Here is a 17,753-nt window from a genome sequence, read left to right on the forward strand (position 1 = left end):
AAATTTTACAGTCAGAATTGAGTACTTTCTACCAGCTAATGAACACCTTTATTTTGTTTACTTAGAAAGTCTTTTCTCTTGTCATAGGTAGGTTCTGAAAGGCTCTCTCAGTCAATCTTTTCAGCATGACAACTGATAAGTTAATTTCTAAAGCAAAAGCAATAGCTTCCAATCAACACATCTATCACAATTTCATGCCCAAATAAGATTATTTGATACTGCAACATTCACAACCTGGCCAGAAATGCTCTCTGGGGATCTTTTAAATGATCTAATCCCACATCTAGTGTACACAAATGACATTTATCAACTTGTACATTTAAAATTTTTACAAATTAGCAATAAAACCACATCCTCACCTCCAGGATCTTTAGCTGGGTTGTACTCTAAAGCATTGCTACAGATTAGATCAATGTCTTTTAGAAAGTCTCTTGCAGTTGGGTACTGGTGCATGTCAATCTTGGACAAAACTGTAGAGAGGTCCATGGGTTGTTTAACAACAGCATTGTAATCAGGTACCTACAAAGGATATATACATGCTCAGAGATTTAACATAGCAGCCACCAAAAATAATTATTTTCATAAAGTCAAATAAAGGACTTCTTAAAAATCCCAATATGATGCATCCAAAGATGCAGAAATTCCCCAATTAGCTTCTGGAAAACAGAAAAGCTGCAGGGATTTCACCTTTGAAGCACCTGTCCTAGGCACCTAGAATGAGACAGCTGGACCCAGAGGTGCCAATTTCTTTATTCAGACAATAGAAGGACTAGTTCAGATGAGGACATCTATGTTTATAGTTTAGATTATTCATATATAGACATTACAAGGAAAGGAAGTAAGCCAGTGGACATGTGGGGAAGAAGGACCTTGTGGAAATGCAAAGCTATCTCAAATTTCCAGCTGACTTGGAAGTATGTGCCCCAGCCTACACTTATTTAATGAATTAAATGAGAAGCATATGAGAGGAAGGAAAAAAAAAAAAAATCACACAGCCTTTATGGTTAATCTTATACCAAGGAAAGCCCCCTGAAAACAGAATCTGAAAATCTGACAAATTGCCACTTCTACTCCTGTTCTTGCAGAAACTATTGACAGACAATTAAAGAGCTTTATGCTTTATTAAAACAGCCCTGGAAGTACTGTTTATAATTACAGAGAAAAAGAGAGCTCTCCTTTTTAGTGCTGTAATACACCTACATATCCAAGCCTTTTCATGTGTTGGCATTTGATATAATTGGCACTTGGACGAGATGATCCTTGTTGGATGACCCTTCTAATGGAAATAATCTCAAGTTTTAAAGAGATTTTAGAAGGAACACAGGGACTTCAGTGAACACTCAAATAACAGACATTTGAGTGACCCAAAGAGTCAAAAAAAGTAAAAGCAAAACAAAAATTCACTTCTCATAACCTGGAGATTCATAATACTATGATCCTAAAGACAAAGATAAACCTTCCTAGAAGGAACACACAAACACTGAGGAACACACACACAGAGAAATTGTGAATACACACAGGTATACTGGTATTGCAGATCAACACTGATTTACCTCCTCTGGGTCAACAGGCTTTGTGAATGCCCTGAAACGTCTGTCAATGACAAGTCTGTGAGTCACGTCCCTTAAGTAAATCCTCAGTTCACGCAGCGTATCCTCTTCCTGCTCCTCTAGTTTTTTTATTTCTTCCTCTGTCAGTTGTCGAGGCTTAGGTGGTGGTGCTACAGGCAGAACTTCCAGTGGCTGCCGAGCTTAAGTTAATTGCAAATTTTAATTAATTCATGGTACTCAAATGCGAGCATATGAAAAGTAATTGACAGAAAATAACTCCAAAGGAAACGCTGTATTGTATTAGCTGTTAACTTAGTGCTAGCAAAGTTTTATAGTTTGAATATCCTCACCTGAGTTGTTTTTTGATGCAGGAGGTTCAGCAGCTTGCTTCATAACTAAGTCCTCAAAAAAACTTCTTCTTTCAGCACAGGTAGGCCACTGGATTTTGAAAACTTCTTCACAATCATTATTAAATAAAGCTTTTATCTAAAGCATGAGGAGAAAAGATATTTCAGATATAAGGCCACACACATTTTTTGCATCTATTCCAAAAGGCTGAGTACCTTTCTAAACTAAACTGAATACTCATCTGAGTAAGATAAGCTATGTAAAGTCATCTTCTTAGCTTTAAAAGGCTAAATTTTCATAGCATGGCAAATTAGAACACCTGCTCTGAGGAATAATACCATCTAGAGTTTAGGCTCCATGAAAAAAAGATGTGATAAACCACTGAACTGACAGTCACCACTTCCATGGTTGGTTATTTTGTGTTTACCTGCCTTTCTGTTCTTTAGCTTGAATCTTTGTGGCAGCTATAGAGGGAATGGGCAAGGTTCAACATACAAGTGCCAGCTTTTTGTTAAGGTGGCTTTTAAAATTCTGGTTTTAATTAATTTAAATGAAGTGTCTAAAGTTGCATATTTCCAGGTTCTACTCTGGTTTTCCATCTCTATTACCAAAGGGTGTGGAAGTAATTTCATTCCTTATTTTAGAAAGCATTTATTAACAGCACAAAACCTTTTGCTACCAAGACAAAATAATCAGAGCATCATATTCACATTTTGAACACCTTCCTTTAACACTCTCTGATGTTGCTTTTGAAATTCCAGTGCAGCTTGAGGGGAGGGGGGAGGCAATTTTACCACCACAAACGTCTAGAAAGCTCAGCAGGTAGTCTTACTGAATTTTGTTAAGGAATACAACTAAAAATTGATTTCCAAGTTCCTTAAACAGAAGTTGGACTTTATCTTTCCAGTAAATCAAGTTTTCACCTACCAGATGTAGACAGAAAAGGAAATAATAATAAAATTATTTAAATTTGAAATTACATTCCATCAATAAGTGTGACTACTGTACTTTTTCAGTAAAAATATCTTTCACTTTTCAGTAAAACAATCTTTTTCCTATCTCAAGCACTGTATGTTCTTCCCTAAGCACACACCTCACCATCTTGCAGTCACCAAAATGATTGCCTGGAGCAAATTTGTACATCTGTCTAATACGCATCAGTGTGTGAGAAGGGTGAAAGAGTTGGGTTGAAGACAATCTTTTTACTCAGAAAACACTCTAGACAAATGCTTTCACAGCATTGTTTTTTGTCTAAGCAAATTTTAAGCGGCTTTGGGTGCCTAAATAGTAACAGTATGAATTCACTTTAGAGTGGCACAGCATTCCCATGCTTCAAGGAGTTATAAACTAACAAACAAAAAAGTAAGAGTAAAAAAAGTATTGATAAATACCTCTTCTGGGAGATCTCCATGTTCTACATCAGTTGTTGCAAGGAGCAGAACCGGAGCAAACGTTGGAATGTTCTGCAGTAGTGTTGTAAAAACAGCTTTCACTGTAGGTCCAACAGTCTCCCACCACAAAGGGATTTGTGGGACATAAATGATACTTGGTGCTGTTCTTTGAGCTTCTCGCATCAACTGGCAAAATGAAAGCTCAGATAAGAAAGCTACATCCTGTAGAACAGGATACTAAATAACTACACATCAGTCAAATTGTCTTATGAAATAGGAGTATGCGAAGCTAAAACATCAAGACAAATCAATAAATTATCTACTCCTTAACAATAAGGTAAAATTTTCACTTTGATTCAAACACAGACATGGCTACACAGACAAAAACAGACTTGAATCTCTGCCCAATTTCAAAACTTCTTACGTGTAAGAACTCCTAAAGAGCCTCAGCACTCCCCCAATCTGATGGTGTGACCAAAAAAACAAGACTCGCTCTTCAGCAAGATGTATTAGCCTGGGGAAATTGCTACAGAACTGCAACTACACCAATTTCAGTTCAGAGCATGCACATACCTAACACAGATTCAGGAGCACAGACTCAACAAACAAACACCTATGTGAGAAGCCTGCTTACAATGCATCATTTCAAGCACATTTTATAAGAGGTGACCATTCTTTTGTCTGCCTGAAGAGCTAAATCACAACTTCTTACTACCAAAGGATCCATCAGACCAGATGATATGTTTTGGAAGAGCACAAGCCACTGCTTACAGATGGCACCTCAATCACAGGAGACAAAATGAATCTACTGCCAGAGGGAAGTGACAAATTTCTCCATGTGCCCTCTCAGACTAACAATATTCAGAGAGTTCCTGTCAAAAGGTGGGGAAACACACATGGTATATCAAGGCAGTCACTATACACGGTAGTTACTCATCCACAGATGCAACCATCACATAACAAAAGGAAAATTGCTCCTATGTGACAAACGAGCCATGGAATGTGTTGTCTTGACCCCTACAGCTCTCCAATGCTGCTACTGAATTCCATGAATGTAAAAATATTTTAATACAGAAATGCCAAACAAAAATTGCCTAAAACTAAAAAAGAAGGAAAACAGCACTAATCTGGTTATATTTAATTTACCTAGTGATAGAAAGCACACCAGTGTAACAATCTAAGTGTTATATGAATTTTTAACTCCTTTAATTGCATGTACTGCAGTGCTGCAAGCTGTATATGTAAAAGAACCTTTCCGCCCAAACCTTGACTGTCCAATGAATATAATAAAAAATAGGGCTTCAGAAAGTGCATGATGCCATCAGGCTGATTCAGAGCCATCTACTGAGAGCACAGAGGCTTAAGAAGCAATGAAAACTTCCTGGATCCAACACAGACCAGCAGGACTTTTTGCCACATAGAGTGCTTTATGAGCAGCACCTCCCATCTTCCTGAGCTGCTAGCAACACCCCCACTGCTTCCTTTCAAAATGAAAACATGACTATCCATACCATCCTTATACAGTATCATTATACAGTATCATCCTTATAAAGTATCATCTAGAAAAAAAGTGGATTTCCAGACAGAAGTAAACATAAAAGTCTGTTCCAACCAGGCCTCCTCCCCTAACAATGAATTTTGCTTATTTCACAAATTGACATACAGTTTATATTCAGTTTGTAAGTCAAACCAGATTAATGAGAAAAAATATACCTGTGCACATGTTTCTTCTGGGGATGTGATGCTAACAAACAAAGCAGGCAGGTCTAGTGTATAAACAGGAAACTTCTCTAGGGCATGAATTACTGCAGGTGCCAGATGAAAAGCCTGCCCACACCCTGGATCTTCAACTAATAAGAACCGTGGCCTGAAAGATGTTGGCTGGCAACGAGGGTTTCTACAACAGTAAGAAAACAAGTTTAAAAACAACTGATTAATAGGCACGCAGATGTTGACTTTTTTCTATATGCTTTTTTTTTGTAAAAACACTCCATGTTCCACCAAATAATAAGCTAGTCTGATTAGGAAGACTATCAAAGCCTATTTTCTCAAAAACTGGTACTATGCCTCCACTAAGAAATCCTGCCAGGCCCCAGCATATCTGCCATTCCTTTCGCTGCGTTAAGTAAGAGCTCTTAAATCCTTCAGGGAAGCTGTCCAGCCAAATACACACACAAAACTGGTCAGTGACCTGACATGGGGCAGAACAACAACTCTTTCTTTTCTAAGCACAAACCAATCTGGGTCTCTTCACTCCATGTACACTACCATTTTCAATGGGTCCTGACTTTAGGAAGCTGAGATCTCTACACCTGCCAAGTTTAGCTAAAATTTGGCTGTAGTGCCTGGAGATAGTGGTAAGGAAGAAGCATACCAACATTTCTAGGAAAAAAATTAATGCGGGCACTGAAACACATTAGCTGTATCTGAAGAAGCACACAATTGGATTGGTTAAATTACTTCTATGGTTTCCTCTTTGAATTGTCTATTAATTTCCTAATCATCTTGTTTTATGAGCGTGAAACACACTTGTGAAGAGGTTTGTGGGTTTTTCTACCTCAAGACTGTTGCACCTTTACTTACTGAAGTCAAAGATCTTAGAGACCAAGCTCAGCAGGTTACATTTTCCGGACAGCACAGCAACAGAAAGGGAGAATAGCCAACCCAACAGTGACAACAATAATCTGCTGCTTCAGCTGTTGATTTATACAACTTCCACAATAAAACATCAAAAGATTAACAAACTCTGTAGGTTAAAGGTACAAAATGCAGACATTGTTTTTCACAGTGTTTTAACAAGCCATTTCTCAATTTTATTTCTTATTTAACAATCTTGGTTCTTTTAAGCTAAAAGGGCAGACAGCACATTTCTTGGGTCTTGAACCTTTGGATTAAATCAACACGTTCTAATAATCTGTGGACCACTTTGACTTAGGCAAATAGGGCTGGGCCAGTCAGTTTGATGGGCCAGGGCAGTTTATACAGTTAGAGCATTAGTACCCAGTTGGATCTTCACACTTACTTCTTGCAAATATTGACCAACCCCTACACACCCATCACTCATTCATCCAGCACCCCTCACAACAAAACAGTTTACAGACCCAGCCATCTTAAAAATGTAAACATAAAGGGGACAAACGAGACCTGTTTAAAGTGAGGAATTCTGCCTTTTCACGATCAGGTATTTTATGAGTTGGATTCTCTTCAAAGATTGATGGTGATTCCTCTTCACTGTCAATCACATCATTTCCTAAAACAGGATTTAAAGATGAGAGCTTTGTTGACTTTCCTGAATAGTTCAAATCTCACTTGTGCATTAATTCACCTTTGAAATAAGTGCAGGAAACCACTCTCTTGTATTTTGTTTGAGGGCATACACTAAATGCTATTTTCTGAAGGGTTCATTCTACCACAGATGTAAGGAGAGTGCACAGTTTCTACAAAGTTGTCCCATGTCCCGCAATTTGCATCAGGTTTCTCTGTTGACAAAAACCTGGGAGGTTTTTTTTTTTTTCCTTGGAATAAGTTTGATTAGGAACAACTTCTGTACTTCCTAGACACCTTAAAAACCCAATGAGGCCACTGCTTTTTGAAACAGGTTCTCCAACCAGATGTGAGGAAATTAAGTGAATGTAATGACCACAGACTTCTATTTGTCCACAACTAAATTAGTCAGAGTATAAAGACCCACACAACTTCTAAATAAGGTTTCTTGAAGATCACAAAAGGAGGAGATAATGGGAGGTGGACAACAGAGAGAGGGTGCAATTATCCATCTCCCAGCCCCAGTGCTTTCATTGTGCTGGGGGGGTCTCTACCTCTGTTTGTGCTTTCATCAGCACAAACAATCCCAGCTCTATCAGGAGTGGTACTGGGAAAACACTCTCCAGAGATTAGCATAGTAACTAACTATTCACATTAATCAAGGGAGAGTGTATCAATATTGATTTGTTCTCACCAACCAACAAACTAAACCTGATTAAGGCTGATGCAGTGAGGAGCATGACCTCACCTATGCTATAGGAGCCAAGCCCTAAAGTACAACTAAAACACTGCATGTTGCAAGTCACTCACAGCTGCCATCCAGCACTCTGCACATCCAGGTTATAAAACTGAACTGTCATTATGGCCAAGAGGTTTATGTGTGTTATTGCACGTATCAGAAGCTTTTGCTTTGGCAGAATTTTAAATGAATGGATGTTGCTGTTATACCTTGCTGTTGATCCTTCTTCAGTGCAAGCTCTGCATGAGGAAATACTCTCTGTAAGGCTTGTAAAATTCTTTCCAATGTGTTTTCTAACAGTGGTTTTAAAATAGGTGATAGTGCTCTCCCAGGTGAAGCCACAGCCCTTTGTGAAGCTGGAACAGTCTTCTGCATGGCCATGACAAAATCCTTTGCTGTTATTTTAATCGAAGCAATGTCTAACTGCAGTTTCTCACTCCTTTCATATATCTGAGGATAGCGGCGACGCAAAGCACAGAGTGCAGCTTCAGCACATAAGGCTTTAATATCAGCACCACAGTATCCTAATAAACAAAACAAGAATCAAATGTCAGGATCAGGCAACACCGAAGAATGTTACATCAGGATCAGGCAACACTGAAGTCAAGGCCAAGAATTCTAAAGTGCAACAATGAAAGACTCTTCACGCAGCCAAAAATTAACAGGGTAAGAGATAATTTAAAGAATTACTGCACTGCAGAGAAGATTTGACATGTGCCTCATAGCCTGGTATCTTGTACTAAGGAAGCAGCCCCCTAGTCAAAACTTTACTTCCGGGAAAGATGGCCTAAACCCATTCAGTGGTCTGAGAAAAAAAAGGAAACTGAAAGCAGCATCTGTCTTGGTTTGCTCCCAAGACATGCCAGATGCATCACTGCCTCACTCTACAGCAAGGCACAAGAGCTCAAGTACTGCCTGGAACAAGCTCTGGTTCCCAGAACTCAGCCATAGAGCAACCTACAGTGTTTTCAAACTCACCAACACATTTCTCAGCCAACTCTTCAAGAAACTTGTCCAATGGCTTCAAGGTCCAGTCTCGTGTGTGAATTTTGAAAATCTCTTTTCTTGCCTGAAAACAATACACTTGTATTTTAGTTTCCTCTAAATTTTCTCTTAAAACAACCACAACACAAAACCCCCCAAACCCTAACACAAATAATTTTCTCATCTGCTAAACTCTGAAGTATTTTAAGGGTCAGTTAATATGCTCTGTTTTTTCAAGCAGGAAATTTCCTAGTTCTAAATTTGTTACATTAAAATCTTGTTTGGGGCTGCAGTAAAGTAAAAGGCATTTACATCTTCCATTAAAAAGTGAGTTTTCATAAGTGTGATATCCAGAAGAAAACACTGTAGCAAACAGATTTTTTACAGAAAATTCTCTCAAATTCAGCAAAATTTCATGGTGTCAGTCTCATTAGTTCATCAAATTTGCTCTTCTGACAGCTCATGCAAGGAAACAGTCCTAGCACTCAATTCCCAGTTGCTACTGTTACTATAAACTAGAACAATAATTATGACTCAAATTACTGTCACTCATCCAGACAATGTCAAATGTTGCTTATCCCCATCTCTGATCCTAGCAGGATTTTCATTGAAGTGTTTTGTGGCACACGGACTAATTATGGCAGATTTCTAAAATTCTTCCACAGTGGGTGTGTACTAGATCTGTTTCATGGCACTTGTAAAAACTGGAGAAAATAGTTTGTGTTAAATGCACTGTTTTGTGCACTTTTACCAGCATTCAATTCAGTACTCTCCAGAAAGTGCTAAGAAAAAGAACTACCAGTGACAGCCAGAAGGAAAACACAAGAACTGCATTCCAGTTTTGCTTGCTACCCCCATCCACAATATTTTTTCATTGCCTATTGTCATTGAACTAGAAGCTTCCCTAGCCCTGCACCTGTGCAGTGACTTCACATTTTTGTCCAAGTCCCTATTACTGACTACCAGTAAGAACATCAGTTCCTAACATACTTAATTGGTTCCAGCACCAGCCTGGATCAAAGCTTTTGTTACTAAAAAAGAATTCTTGTCTGCACACCATTTCTTTCAATTTCACAATGCTACAGCATTTCTTAACTAATTCATAAAGTAATTTTTAAACATTTTGGTGAGTAGCAGCACCCCATTTTCTTCACTGGTTGCAGAGAAACCAAAACTAATAATTAGAGGACTAAACTACCTATTACAATAATCTTAATGATATATATCCAGTGCAAGGTCTGCCCTCCACAGTACAGCACAGTCTCTCCAGTGAGCCCTCTTTTGTCCAAGCAGTACAATACTGAGGAGACTTTCACTGTTCCACGATCCTGCTGTGTTGCAGACGTTTGTTACAAAGATGGACTCTGCCACATTAAGCACTGAAGTTGAGTTGAAGTTCTGACCTCTTTGTTTGGCAAGCTGAAGAGAAACTCTCGATCAAAGCGTCCCGGTCTTCGTAAAGCAGGATCTATAGAATCCAGCCTGTTGGTGGCTCCAATTACCACAACCTCTCCTCTGCTGTCTAAGCCATCCATAAGTGCCAGAAGTGTTGATACAACAGAGCTAAGAGAAGAATACAGTTTTTACTCAGCAGTTAATTTTCTTCAATTCCACATAATCACCAGTGCTCACTCAGAAAGGACAAACTCTTATTGATAAAATGCTGACTAGAAAAAGACAAATCATTTTAAGGCATAACAAAATAGATAAGGTAACACAGACCTCGGGGTGGTAGCAAGTTTAGTGAATTGTTTTTAATTACTATTTAAAGATTATCTGAAATTAAGTAGTACTGAATTACTAGTTTTCAGGATAAATTAATGTGTCACATCAAGTTAAATAGGTTGTGGTCTTCTTTTCACAAAGATCAAGCAGCTTCCGTGTTGATAGAAAACATGCCCTACCTATGAACTTGGTCTTGTTTACTGGACCGTACAGGAGCAAGACCATCAATCTCATCAAAGAAAATAATTGAAGGTCGCATCTGGTAGGCCTACAGTGAAAACACAGGAATACTGACATCAGTAAAAGAGCACTGTTTGGAGGAGAAATGCACAAACAACACTGTGGTTGCAAAGTCACTGGAAGTAGCTTTTTCAGACCAGCATCAGAGATTTCTACTCACTGATCTAAAGTAGTGAAGTGTCATGAGTAACAGAAGGCAGGAACACAGGTCAAGCCACTGAGATGGGTGACAGGAAACAAATCAAACCACTGTTTTTTACAGTTATTTGCCAACCACCAAGAACAGAGCTGGGATTTAACTGTCTGACAGGTTCTGGAAGTAACCTTTGTTACCAATTTCAAAATGCTATCAGCCTGCATTTACTTCCCTCTGATCAAAAAGCACCACTTCATGAAACCTTTTTTGCAGCTGTTTAGACTTTTCTTTCCTGAGGCAAGGAGTTGGGGGTGTGTGTTGCTTTGCAAGGTTCTTTTGACTGCTTTACTAACTTTTCCTAATTAATCTCAAGACTTCCAGCCTCTAAAAACGTTACTGAAAAATGAAACCCTGACAATCCCACTTCAATGGAAGGAGGAAAAAAAAATAAAAGAATTATTCTTGACCACAGAAAGTTAGTTACAACTCAGACAGAACATAATGCATTATTTCAACCTACCTGATCAAATAACAAACGAAGCTGTCGTTCTGATTCCCCGACCCATTTACTCAGGCAGTCAGCACCTTTTCTCATAAAAAAGGCTACTCTCCTGTCACCTTGGCTACATTCATTAGCAAGTGCGCGAGCAACCAATGTCTTTCCAGTCCCTGGTGGGCCATAGAAGAGACAACCTCTGCAATTAAAAAAAAATTCACATAAGAAAAATATCACAGAAAAGTACCTGTGACCACCTTCATCCCTGAAGCACACAGCTGTTCTCTCTTAAAGCTCTCCTCATTGTTTGTTATACTTTTAAAGTTACTAAAAACAAAGACTCTGAAGTCCTATTTCAATACAACATGACTGAGTGTTGATGGCCTAGAATATATAAATCTAACAATTAAATCTCTAATAATTTCATTTCATAACACAGAACCCATTCAGCTGTGTAAAAAGTGGACAGATGCATTTTTAGCCCAAGCACAGCAAGGTTCTAGTTAAAAGTCCAATCAATTGGAAAGCTGATACTGGAACTCTTGAAAAAAGAGCTGGTGGGACAGACAACTGGACGTCCACAAAACAAAACTGCAGCTGACTACCACTTACAGGCTGATCAAGTCCACTTGCATGTAGAACTCAAAACCACTCCGCCTCCCTGTTTTTGAAGGCAAGACACTTTTAAGGCATAGTCTCACCACACTGCAAATCTTTGAACCTACATATATATGCTGGGTTCTATCCTTTTTTAAAACATTACTTTTTTCTACTGCTAAAAGAACCCAAAACCATCAACACTTAAAATTCTGAAGCATGGAAACATAACAGTATTTCAGTTGAATATTTTCCTGAAAATAGGTGAATTAGAATTTAGAGTTTTAAATTGCAACTCTTACCTTGGAGGTTGAATTTTGAACCTCTCAAAGACTTCTGGATAAAGCAATGGAAAAACAACCATCTCTTTTAAAGCAGAAATGTGGTCAGCAAGACCACCAACACCATCAAATCTTACCTAAAGATGACGACAACAGAACACATTTCAGATGTTAAAGTTGCAAGCTGGAAAAAGTTCCATCAGAAATTAGATGTCAACACAAACAAAACATTCATGCCGATTTTTAAACTGCTTGAAACAAAACTGTAAGCCAAGGCAGTTATAGATAGCACATTACTGTACAAAAGCTTTCATAATTACTGAAAATGTCTCACTGACACAATGAAGTAAAAACACTTACTGAACAATCTATTTGCACTGGATCAACGTCTGCCAGACTTGCTCCGATTTTCATGCGATCTTTGTTAACTCCCTTTAAGTCACTTTTCCGAAAGTTGACAGGAAGAGACCTGATTTGAATTGAGAAGAAAAAGAAAGGTGCTTTCTAACTTACAATGTGGATTTTTGATTTCCTAATAATAGTGTAAACTTCCTGAATTGTTAAATATTCATCCCAGATGTTTTATGCTTTATGTCCGTGAATAAAGAAAGGAAAATGGTCACTCCAGATATTAAACGGAGTTAATTATTTTAACAACTCTTAGCACTTTATAAATATACATGCCAGTCAACAGATCATATGTAGGAATACAAGCTTAAAACAAGATATTCCTTATTTGCAGACCTTGCACTGACAATGATTCCTGTGAGGAAGAAAACTGCCCCTCCTGACCCCCAAACACACTGATACTTTTCAAATACTTTTAACCTCTATATTCAAAAAGTTACAGCCCAAGATGATACTTATTTCAGCTGGTTTTAACATTATAAAGGCTGCCTATCACTGCCAGTCCTTCCCAAGGCCCCTGGAACCTGTGTGCTAATAGACTACTCTGAAAGAAATCTGAGACATCAGGCTTAAAACCTATCTGTTAGACTGTTACTAAAACAGTTTTTCTAGAGCATTTGTTAAGAAACACAATACCCATCATTCCCTCTATTTATAATATCCTCTGTTATAGTGGCTTTCTCTCTAAATCAGCTACTGTAAAGCACAGGAGCAGCAGAATTTTACAATAAGAAATTTCATCAGTGTTGCTAGCCCCCTTCCCACCTAGAAATCAAATTGCTTATTAAAATCAATTCTAAAAATCCAGCTGTAGAGAGTCCAGTTACAGTTATATCAACAGATACGATTCCCAGAATTTTGAAACTGAACAAGATGAAGATGGTAACGCTTCACAGTTAGGAAGATATAAAGTCCTCCCAAGTAGTCTCTTTCCTCCCCTGTTCTCCAATTGCATTAACCTTCTTAAATTTCTGTTCTTCCTCTGCCTCTCAAAATCCTCTTCATCATCAGATGACGAAGAGGAATCACTGCTGGGGACTGTGTGTCTCCGTCTGCAAACATTCAAACAAACAATTAAAAAAATTAAAATAAACAGTAAGTAATATCAAAATTGAAGTGAACACTATCTCAGTTTACTTTGAGATCTACTAAATTTCCAGATTATTGTACTCCTTATGAATCTCATTTCAAACTACATTATGTGATTTTTCCTAATGACAGCAAAATTTCATTTTTATTAGGAAGGTAAAATGGTTAACCCATGTGCAAAGAAATTTCTTAACCAAGTTACTCTTTTTGTCCACAAGCTCTCACCCACAAATCAAGTTTCACTTAGCATTATGTATCTACTCCGTGAAACACCAACCTCCTAATTTCAAAATCTGATTTCAAAACTGTCCTTCCATAGCTGCATTCAACACTTGCAGGATGCTAAACTTATTTGTCATTACTATTGCAATTTGTAAATTAGAATTTCATTTAACATTTTTCTTGCTTTAAAGTATAGTTTCATACAGAAACTGGAACTGATTCCAAAGAGAAACCAGATTCAGTACCTGAGTGATTAAAAAAAAAATTCATTAAAAATTCCATACTCTAACTAAATTGTTTTTAGTTTTAAGAAAATAATTTGCATTCCTCAAGATATAACAGTCTGAGATTTTCAGAGGGAGATTTTGGCTTCAATTCCAGAACAAATTAATTCAGTTACACAGTCTCAGCCATAACCCTCATCATCACCACAAAAACGGCATTTTCTAATAAAATCTAATGGCCAGTGAAACACATGGGCTTTCCCCCAATAATTGCTTTCTTTATACCCTCAGACTACCACAGCAATAACCATACTGTTAATATCTAATTACCAAGAGTCCAAAAACCCTTGAAAGCAGTATTCAGTCATGTGACTGACAGCATTACTGAGAAAGAATTATCACTAACCCAACTCATACCTGTTAGTTCCCTTGCATGAATCTCTCTGTCTGACAGGTGAAGACCTGTCTGAAAAATACATCTTCCGTTGTCTTGGTTCTGTTGAAAGTAAAATTGGAACAATGTTACAAACAAGTTTAAGAGAAAGCAGGATTCTAGAAGAGGTGGAGAATGGGATGTGTGTCACCCATCTCTAAGTTCTGGGGAAGTTTCAAGGATGGGGAGAAAGGTTGTTTTTTAAAATCAGTGCACAATAAAAGCAAAAACATACACACCTGAACTTTAAGAACTGAAAACCACAAGAATACGGTCATCAAATCTGTTTAATTACTGTTCTTTCAAGGGTACACAGGCAGCATTTTTATTAAAAAACAATAATAAGGATGCCAAAAAGCAAACAAATAGAATGCACAGAGGCTATATACCTTTAACAAAATTGCAGGTAGGATATCTGAATAGAAGTTGAGTGTGTGTACGTATTTTCATTCTTAAAAAACCCCATAACCTCTCACTTCCGTGCAAGAAATTAGCTCTTAAGAGAAGTTGTGCCTATAACCTACTTTGCAATGGAGCTTGATAGCGCTCAACAGTTTTCCTCTGCCGAAAGGAGTAACGCTTTCGAGTGTCTTCACCATCATCTTCTTTGGCTTCACTTTCTTCTGAGGAACCCCCTGCACATCAACATTACATTGCACTGTTTAAGTATTGTTGCAAATTATATTAAATTCAGAACGCACTACATCACGTGTATTTCTACCAGTCCACAACCTTTCCTGCTATAAGCGCTTTGGATAAACAACTTCTCTTTTCCTCTGAAAAACCTGTTTTGAGTTCACTATAGTACAGCCCTAGAGTCTGTGACTGTGGCTTCTAATGTCAGTAGCAGCACAAATTCTTTTCAATAGATGAAAAATACCCAGTAGTTAATCCCACCTCAATTATTTAAGACAAAACTTTTAGCTAGAACACAGTCAAGAAAACTTAAAACAGACTTATCCAACAATGCTACCTTGATTATCAGCTATTTCTTCATCAGTCCTTTCCATATCAAGGCTTTCCTTAAAAAAAAAAAAAAAAAAAAAAAAAAAGAAAGACCAGTCACAAATAAAGCAGAAAACCTGTGGGTGTATTTGGTGTCTATAGAGTATCATAATCAAGGCACTCCATATACACAGAAGATTTAATTATTGTACAGCAAGAGAACAGGAACATCATTCTTGAAACCATGAAAACCATGATTAATAAGATTAATAACAAGGGTTTCCACTCTAAAATAGGAATGCAGATCCAAACAAAAATAAAAAATCTATGAAAGCAGACTATGATGACTTTTAGAAAACAAAGTGACTGCCATTCAAAAGGACAGTGGACTAACTTAATTTAATAAAGCAAAACTGCAAGAGGAGAAATATGATTGCTGTCTATCATTTAAACATGAGATCCTCTTGGGGCAGGGAAATCATCTCCCTATGTTAAATAGCCTACTTATATAAGAACAGCAAAACAAATTAGTATCTACTTCTTCTGTGTCTTGGAACTCCTCCAGGTCTCCCATCCTTCGCCGTCTACGCATCTTCTCCATGTCATCCATTTTTTGCAAGACTGCTTCTGCAGTACTAAGATACAAAGTTGACATATGAAAGCAGAAATAGGCAAGTGCAGAAAAAGCCCATTTAGAACAGCACACAACCATCATATTTAATACAGTGTGCACAACAGAAGTCATTGACACTTAGCCAAATTTTTCAAGCTACTTAAAAATTAGGTCAAATGTTTACTTTTTTATAGAGAGAATTAAGTACAAATGTATGAGTATGTGCAAGTATATGCATATGCAAGTATATGCACTGTTTTCAGATTTATTTCCCCCTCTTGATGAACACAGTAAAGAACTCCAACTATTTTAGTAGGAAAAAAGAATTCTGAAGATCACAGTAAATTAACAAAGAAATTATGGCAGTTTTTCATAGCACCTAGGTTGCTCTGCATGATAGCACTGACTCACTTGGTTCACAGCCTTCTTCAGACAACAGATTGCTTGTCTACACTGCTATTTAAATTTCACATTGATTTTCAATGACTACTTATGCTAGACACAATGTCTTACTGCTGTTACACTTTGCAAACCTTTCAGAAAATGAATTCCCGTTTGGGCTTCACAGAGGGAATTAAGCCACAGACAGGCAGAAACACTTGGATTACTTCATTTTGCCAGTATCCAACTTTCCTTAGTATCTTAAGTTAAATCTACTAAAAGTCATAATGTAAACTGATTGTTTTGGTTCACAACACATAAACCAACCCAGCCCATACATACCAGACCAGGCTGCTCAAAGCCCCAACCTGACCTTGAACACTTCCAGGGAGGGGGCATCCACAGCTACTCCTGGCAACCTATTAAAGTGCCTCACCAACCTCACAGTAAATAATTTCTTCCTAACATCTGATTACTCAGATATAACACATACATAGCAGCTCATAGGAAGTCTCAGCCTGACCAGTGAATGCAAATAGCTCTTGCTGCTAGGAAAAACAATACCTTTTCCTGTTGTCAAAAGAAGGAGAAAGTCCCTAGCCAATATTTTGCCATAGTACAAAGGGTTGCTAATAAGGCTCATCGTAGTAGCTTTGCAAGACGGTGAGAAAAACCTCCTTACTTTGTTATAAGTTTGTCAAACAAAACAGATTCATTTGTATTGCTGTAACGGCTTTGTCGAAGTCTGCAGCTGCGGCGAAGCTCCAAATCCCCATTTTCTTCATGGACTTGCTCTGCAGCTTTTGCATCAGCTCTGGTCTTCAGTGGTCTGGACACTAAAATGCAATAATACATAAACCTTTCTGTGATGGAAAATGTCAGTCCTTTTATTTCACTCTTGTTCTAGGACAAGTTAAAACCCCCCAGCTTTTATTTTAAAAATTTAAATACTGAATTGAAAGTTATTTTCATGATCACAGCATTCAACTTAAAATACTTCTGCTTAAACTACATATTTACAAGTCGGATTTGTTTAGCAGCTTTCTCGTAGACTGGAAAGCCAAGCTGACGAAAACAAACACCCAGCTTTTGTTCCATGTAGGAGGCACATTTATTCCAGTTAGCTCTCTCTGTGAAAGTGAAAACAACAAATGCCTACCTCTAAGGTGTTTTCCCTCCATTCATGTAAAATTGTATCTAACAGTGTTTTCTAAAAATTGCTTATGTGTGAGGTCTCTTCTAAAGATGCCTGGTTTTGGTACACTGTCTAAGCATGCATAATTTTCATTTTCTGCATCATGACACAAAAACCCTAGAAGACAAGAAATGCCTCAAGATAAACTCCTCAATGTAAAGAACTCAAAACCACAAGAACTACAGCAAGAACTTTGCTTGCTTTAAAAGAGATCTGCCCAATATTTACCACACAGCATCCTTTGCTACAGGTTCAATACTTGTACTATCATTACAATAGTTAAGAAAGGTCAGTGAGAGAGTAACAGATGTATCACCACATCATTTTAAACACAGGTTTGATCTCATCACCACCAACTATAAAACTAACTTTGAGCTCAGTAAATAATAATTTACATTGCCCAAAAAGAACTTGAGTTACTACACACAAAGTGCATTTTGGGTCCCTTCCACGGTCAGCCTGTACCTGGCACAGTGCTGCCTGGAGCTAAAG

General features: G+C 37.8%; 1 protein-coding gene across 1 annotated transcript in view; it reads right to left on the reverse strand.

The window, feature by feature from the left end:
* ATAD2 (ATPase family AAA domain containing 2) overlaps positions 1–17,753 on the reverse strand; it is a 29,979-nt gene that overhangs the window by 6,787 nt on the left and 5,439 nt on the right. Inside the window, exons 4-22 of the mRNA XM_053977951.1 lie at positions 16,749–16,902; positions 15,611–15,707; positions 15,101–15,149; positions 14,652–14,762; positions 14,112–14,190; positions 13,119–13,211; positions 12,112–12,220; positions 11,773–11,888; positions 10,898–11,072; positions 10,181–10,269; positions 9,680–9,839; positions 8,271–8,361; positions 7,502–7,816; positions 6,434–6,539; positions 5,003–5,186; positions 3,290–3,475; positions 1,901–2,036; positions 1,554–1,750; positions 360–519 (exon numbers count right to left, since the gene is read on the reverse strand). Of these exons, the coding sequence (XP_053833926.1) occupies positions 360–519; positions 1,554–1,750; positions 1,901–2,036; positions 3,290–3,475; positions 5,003–5,186; positions 6,434–6,539; positions 7,502–7,816; positions 8,271–8,361; positions 9,680–9,839; positions 10,181–10,269; positions 10,898–11,072; positions 11,773–11,888; positions 12,112–12,220; positions 13,119–13,211; positions 14,112–14,190; positions 14,652–14,762; positions 15,101–15,149; positions 15,611–15,707; positions 16,749–16,902 (2,607 nt within the window). The remainder of the gene's footprint in view (positions 1–359; positions 520–1,553; positions 1,751–1,900; positions 2,037–3,289; positions 3,476–5,002; positions 5,187–6,433; positions 6,540–7,501; positions 7,817–8,270; positions 8,362–9,679; positions 9,840–10,180; positions 10,270–10,897; positions 11,073–11,772; positions 11,889–12,111; positions 12,221–13,118; positions 13,212–14,111; positions 14,191–14,651; positions 14,763–15,100; positions 15,150–15,610; positions 15,708–16,748; positions 16,903–17,753) is intronic.

Source organism: Vidua macroura, chromosome 1 (assembly GCF_024509145.1).
Source record: "Vidua macroura isolate BioBank_ID:100142 chromosome 1, ASM2450914v1, whole genome shotgun sequence".
In the NCBI taxonomy this organism is placed as follows: Eukaryota; Metazoa; Chordata; class Aves; order Passeriformes; family Viduidae; genus Vidua; species Vidua macroura.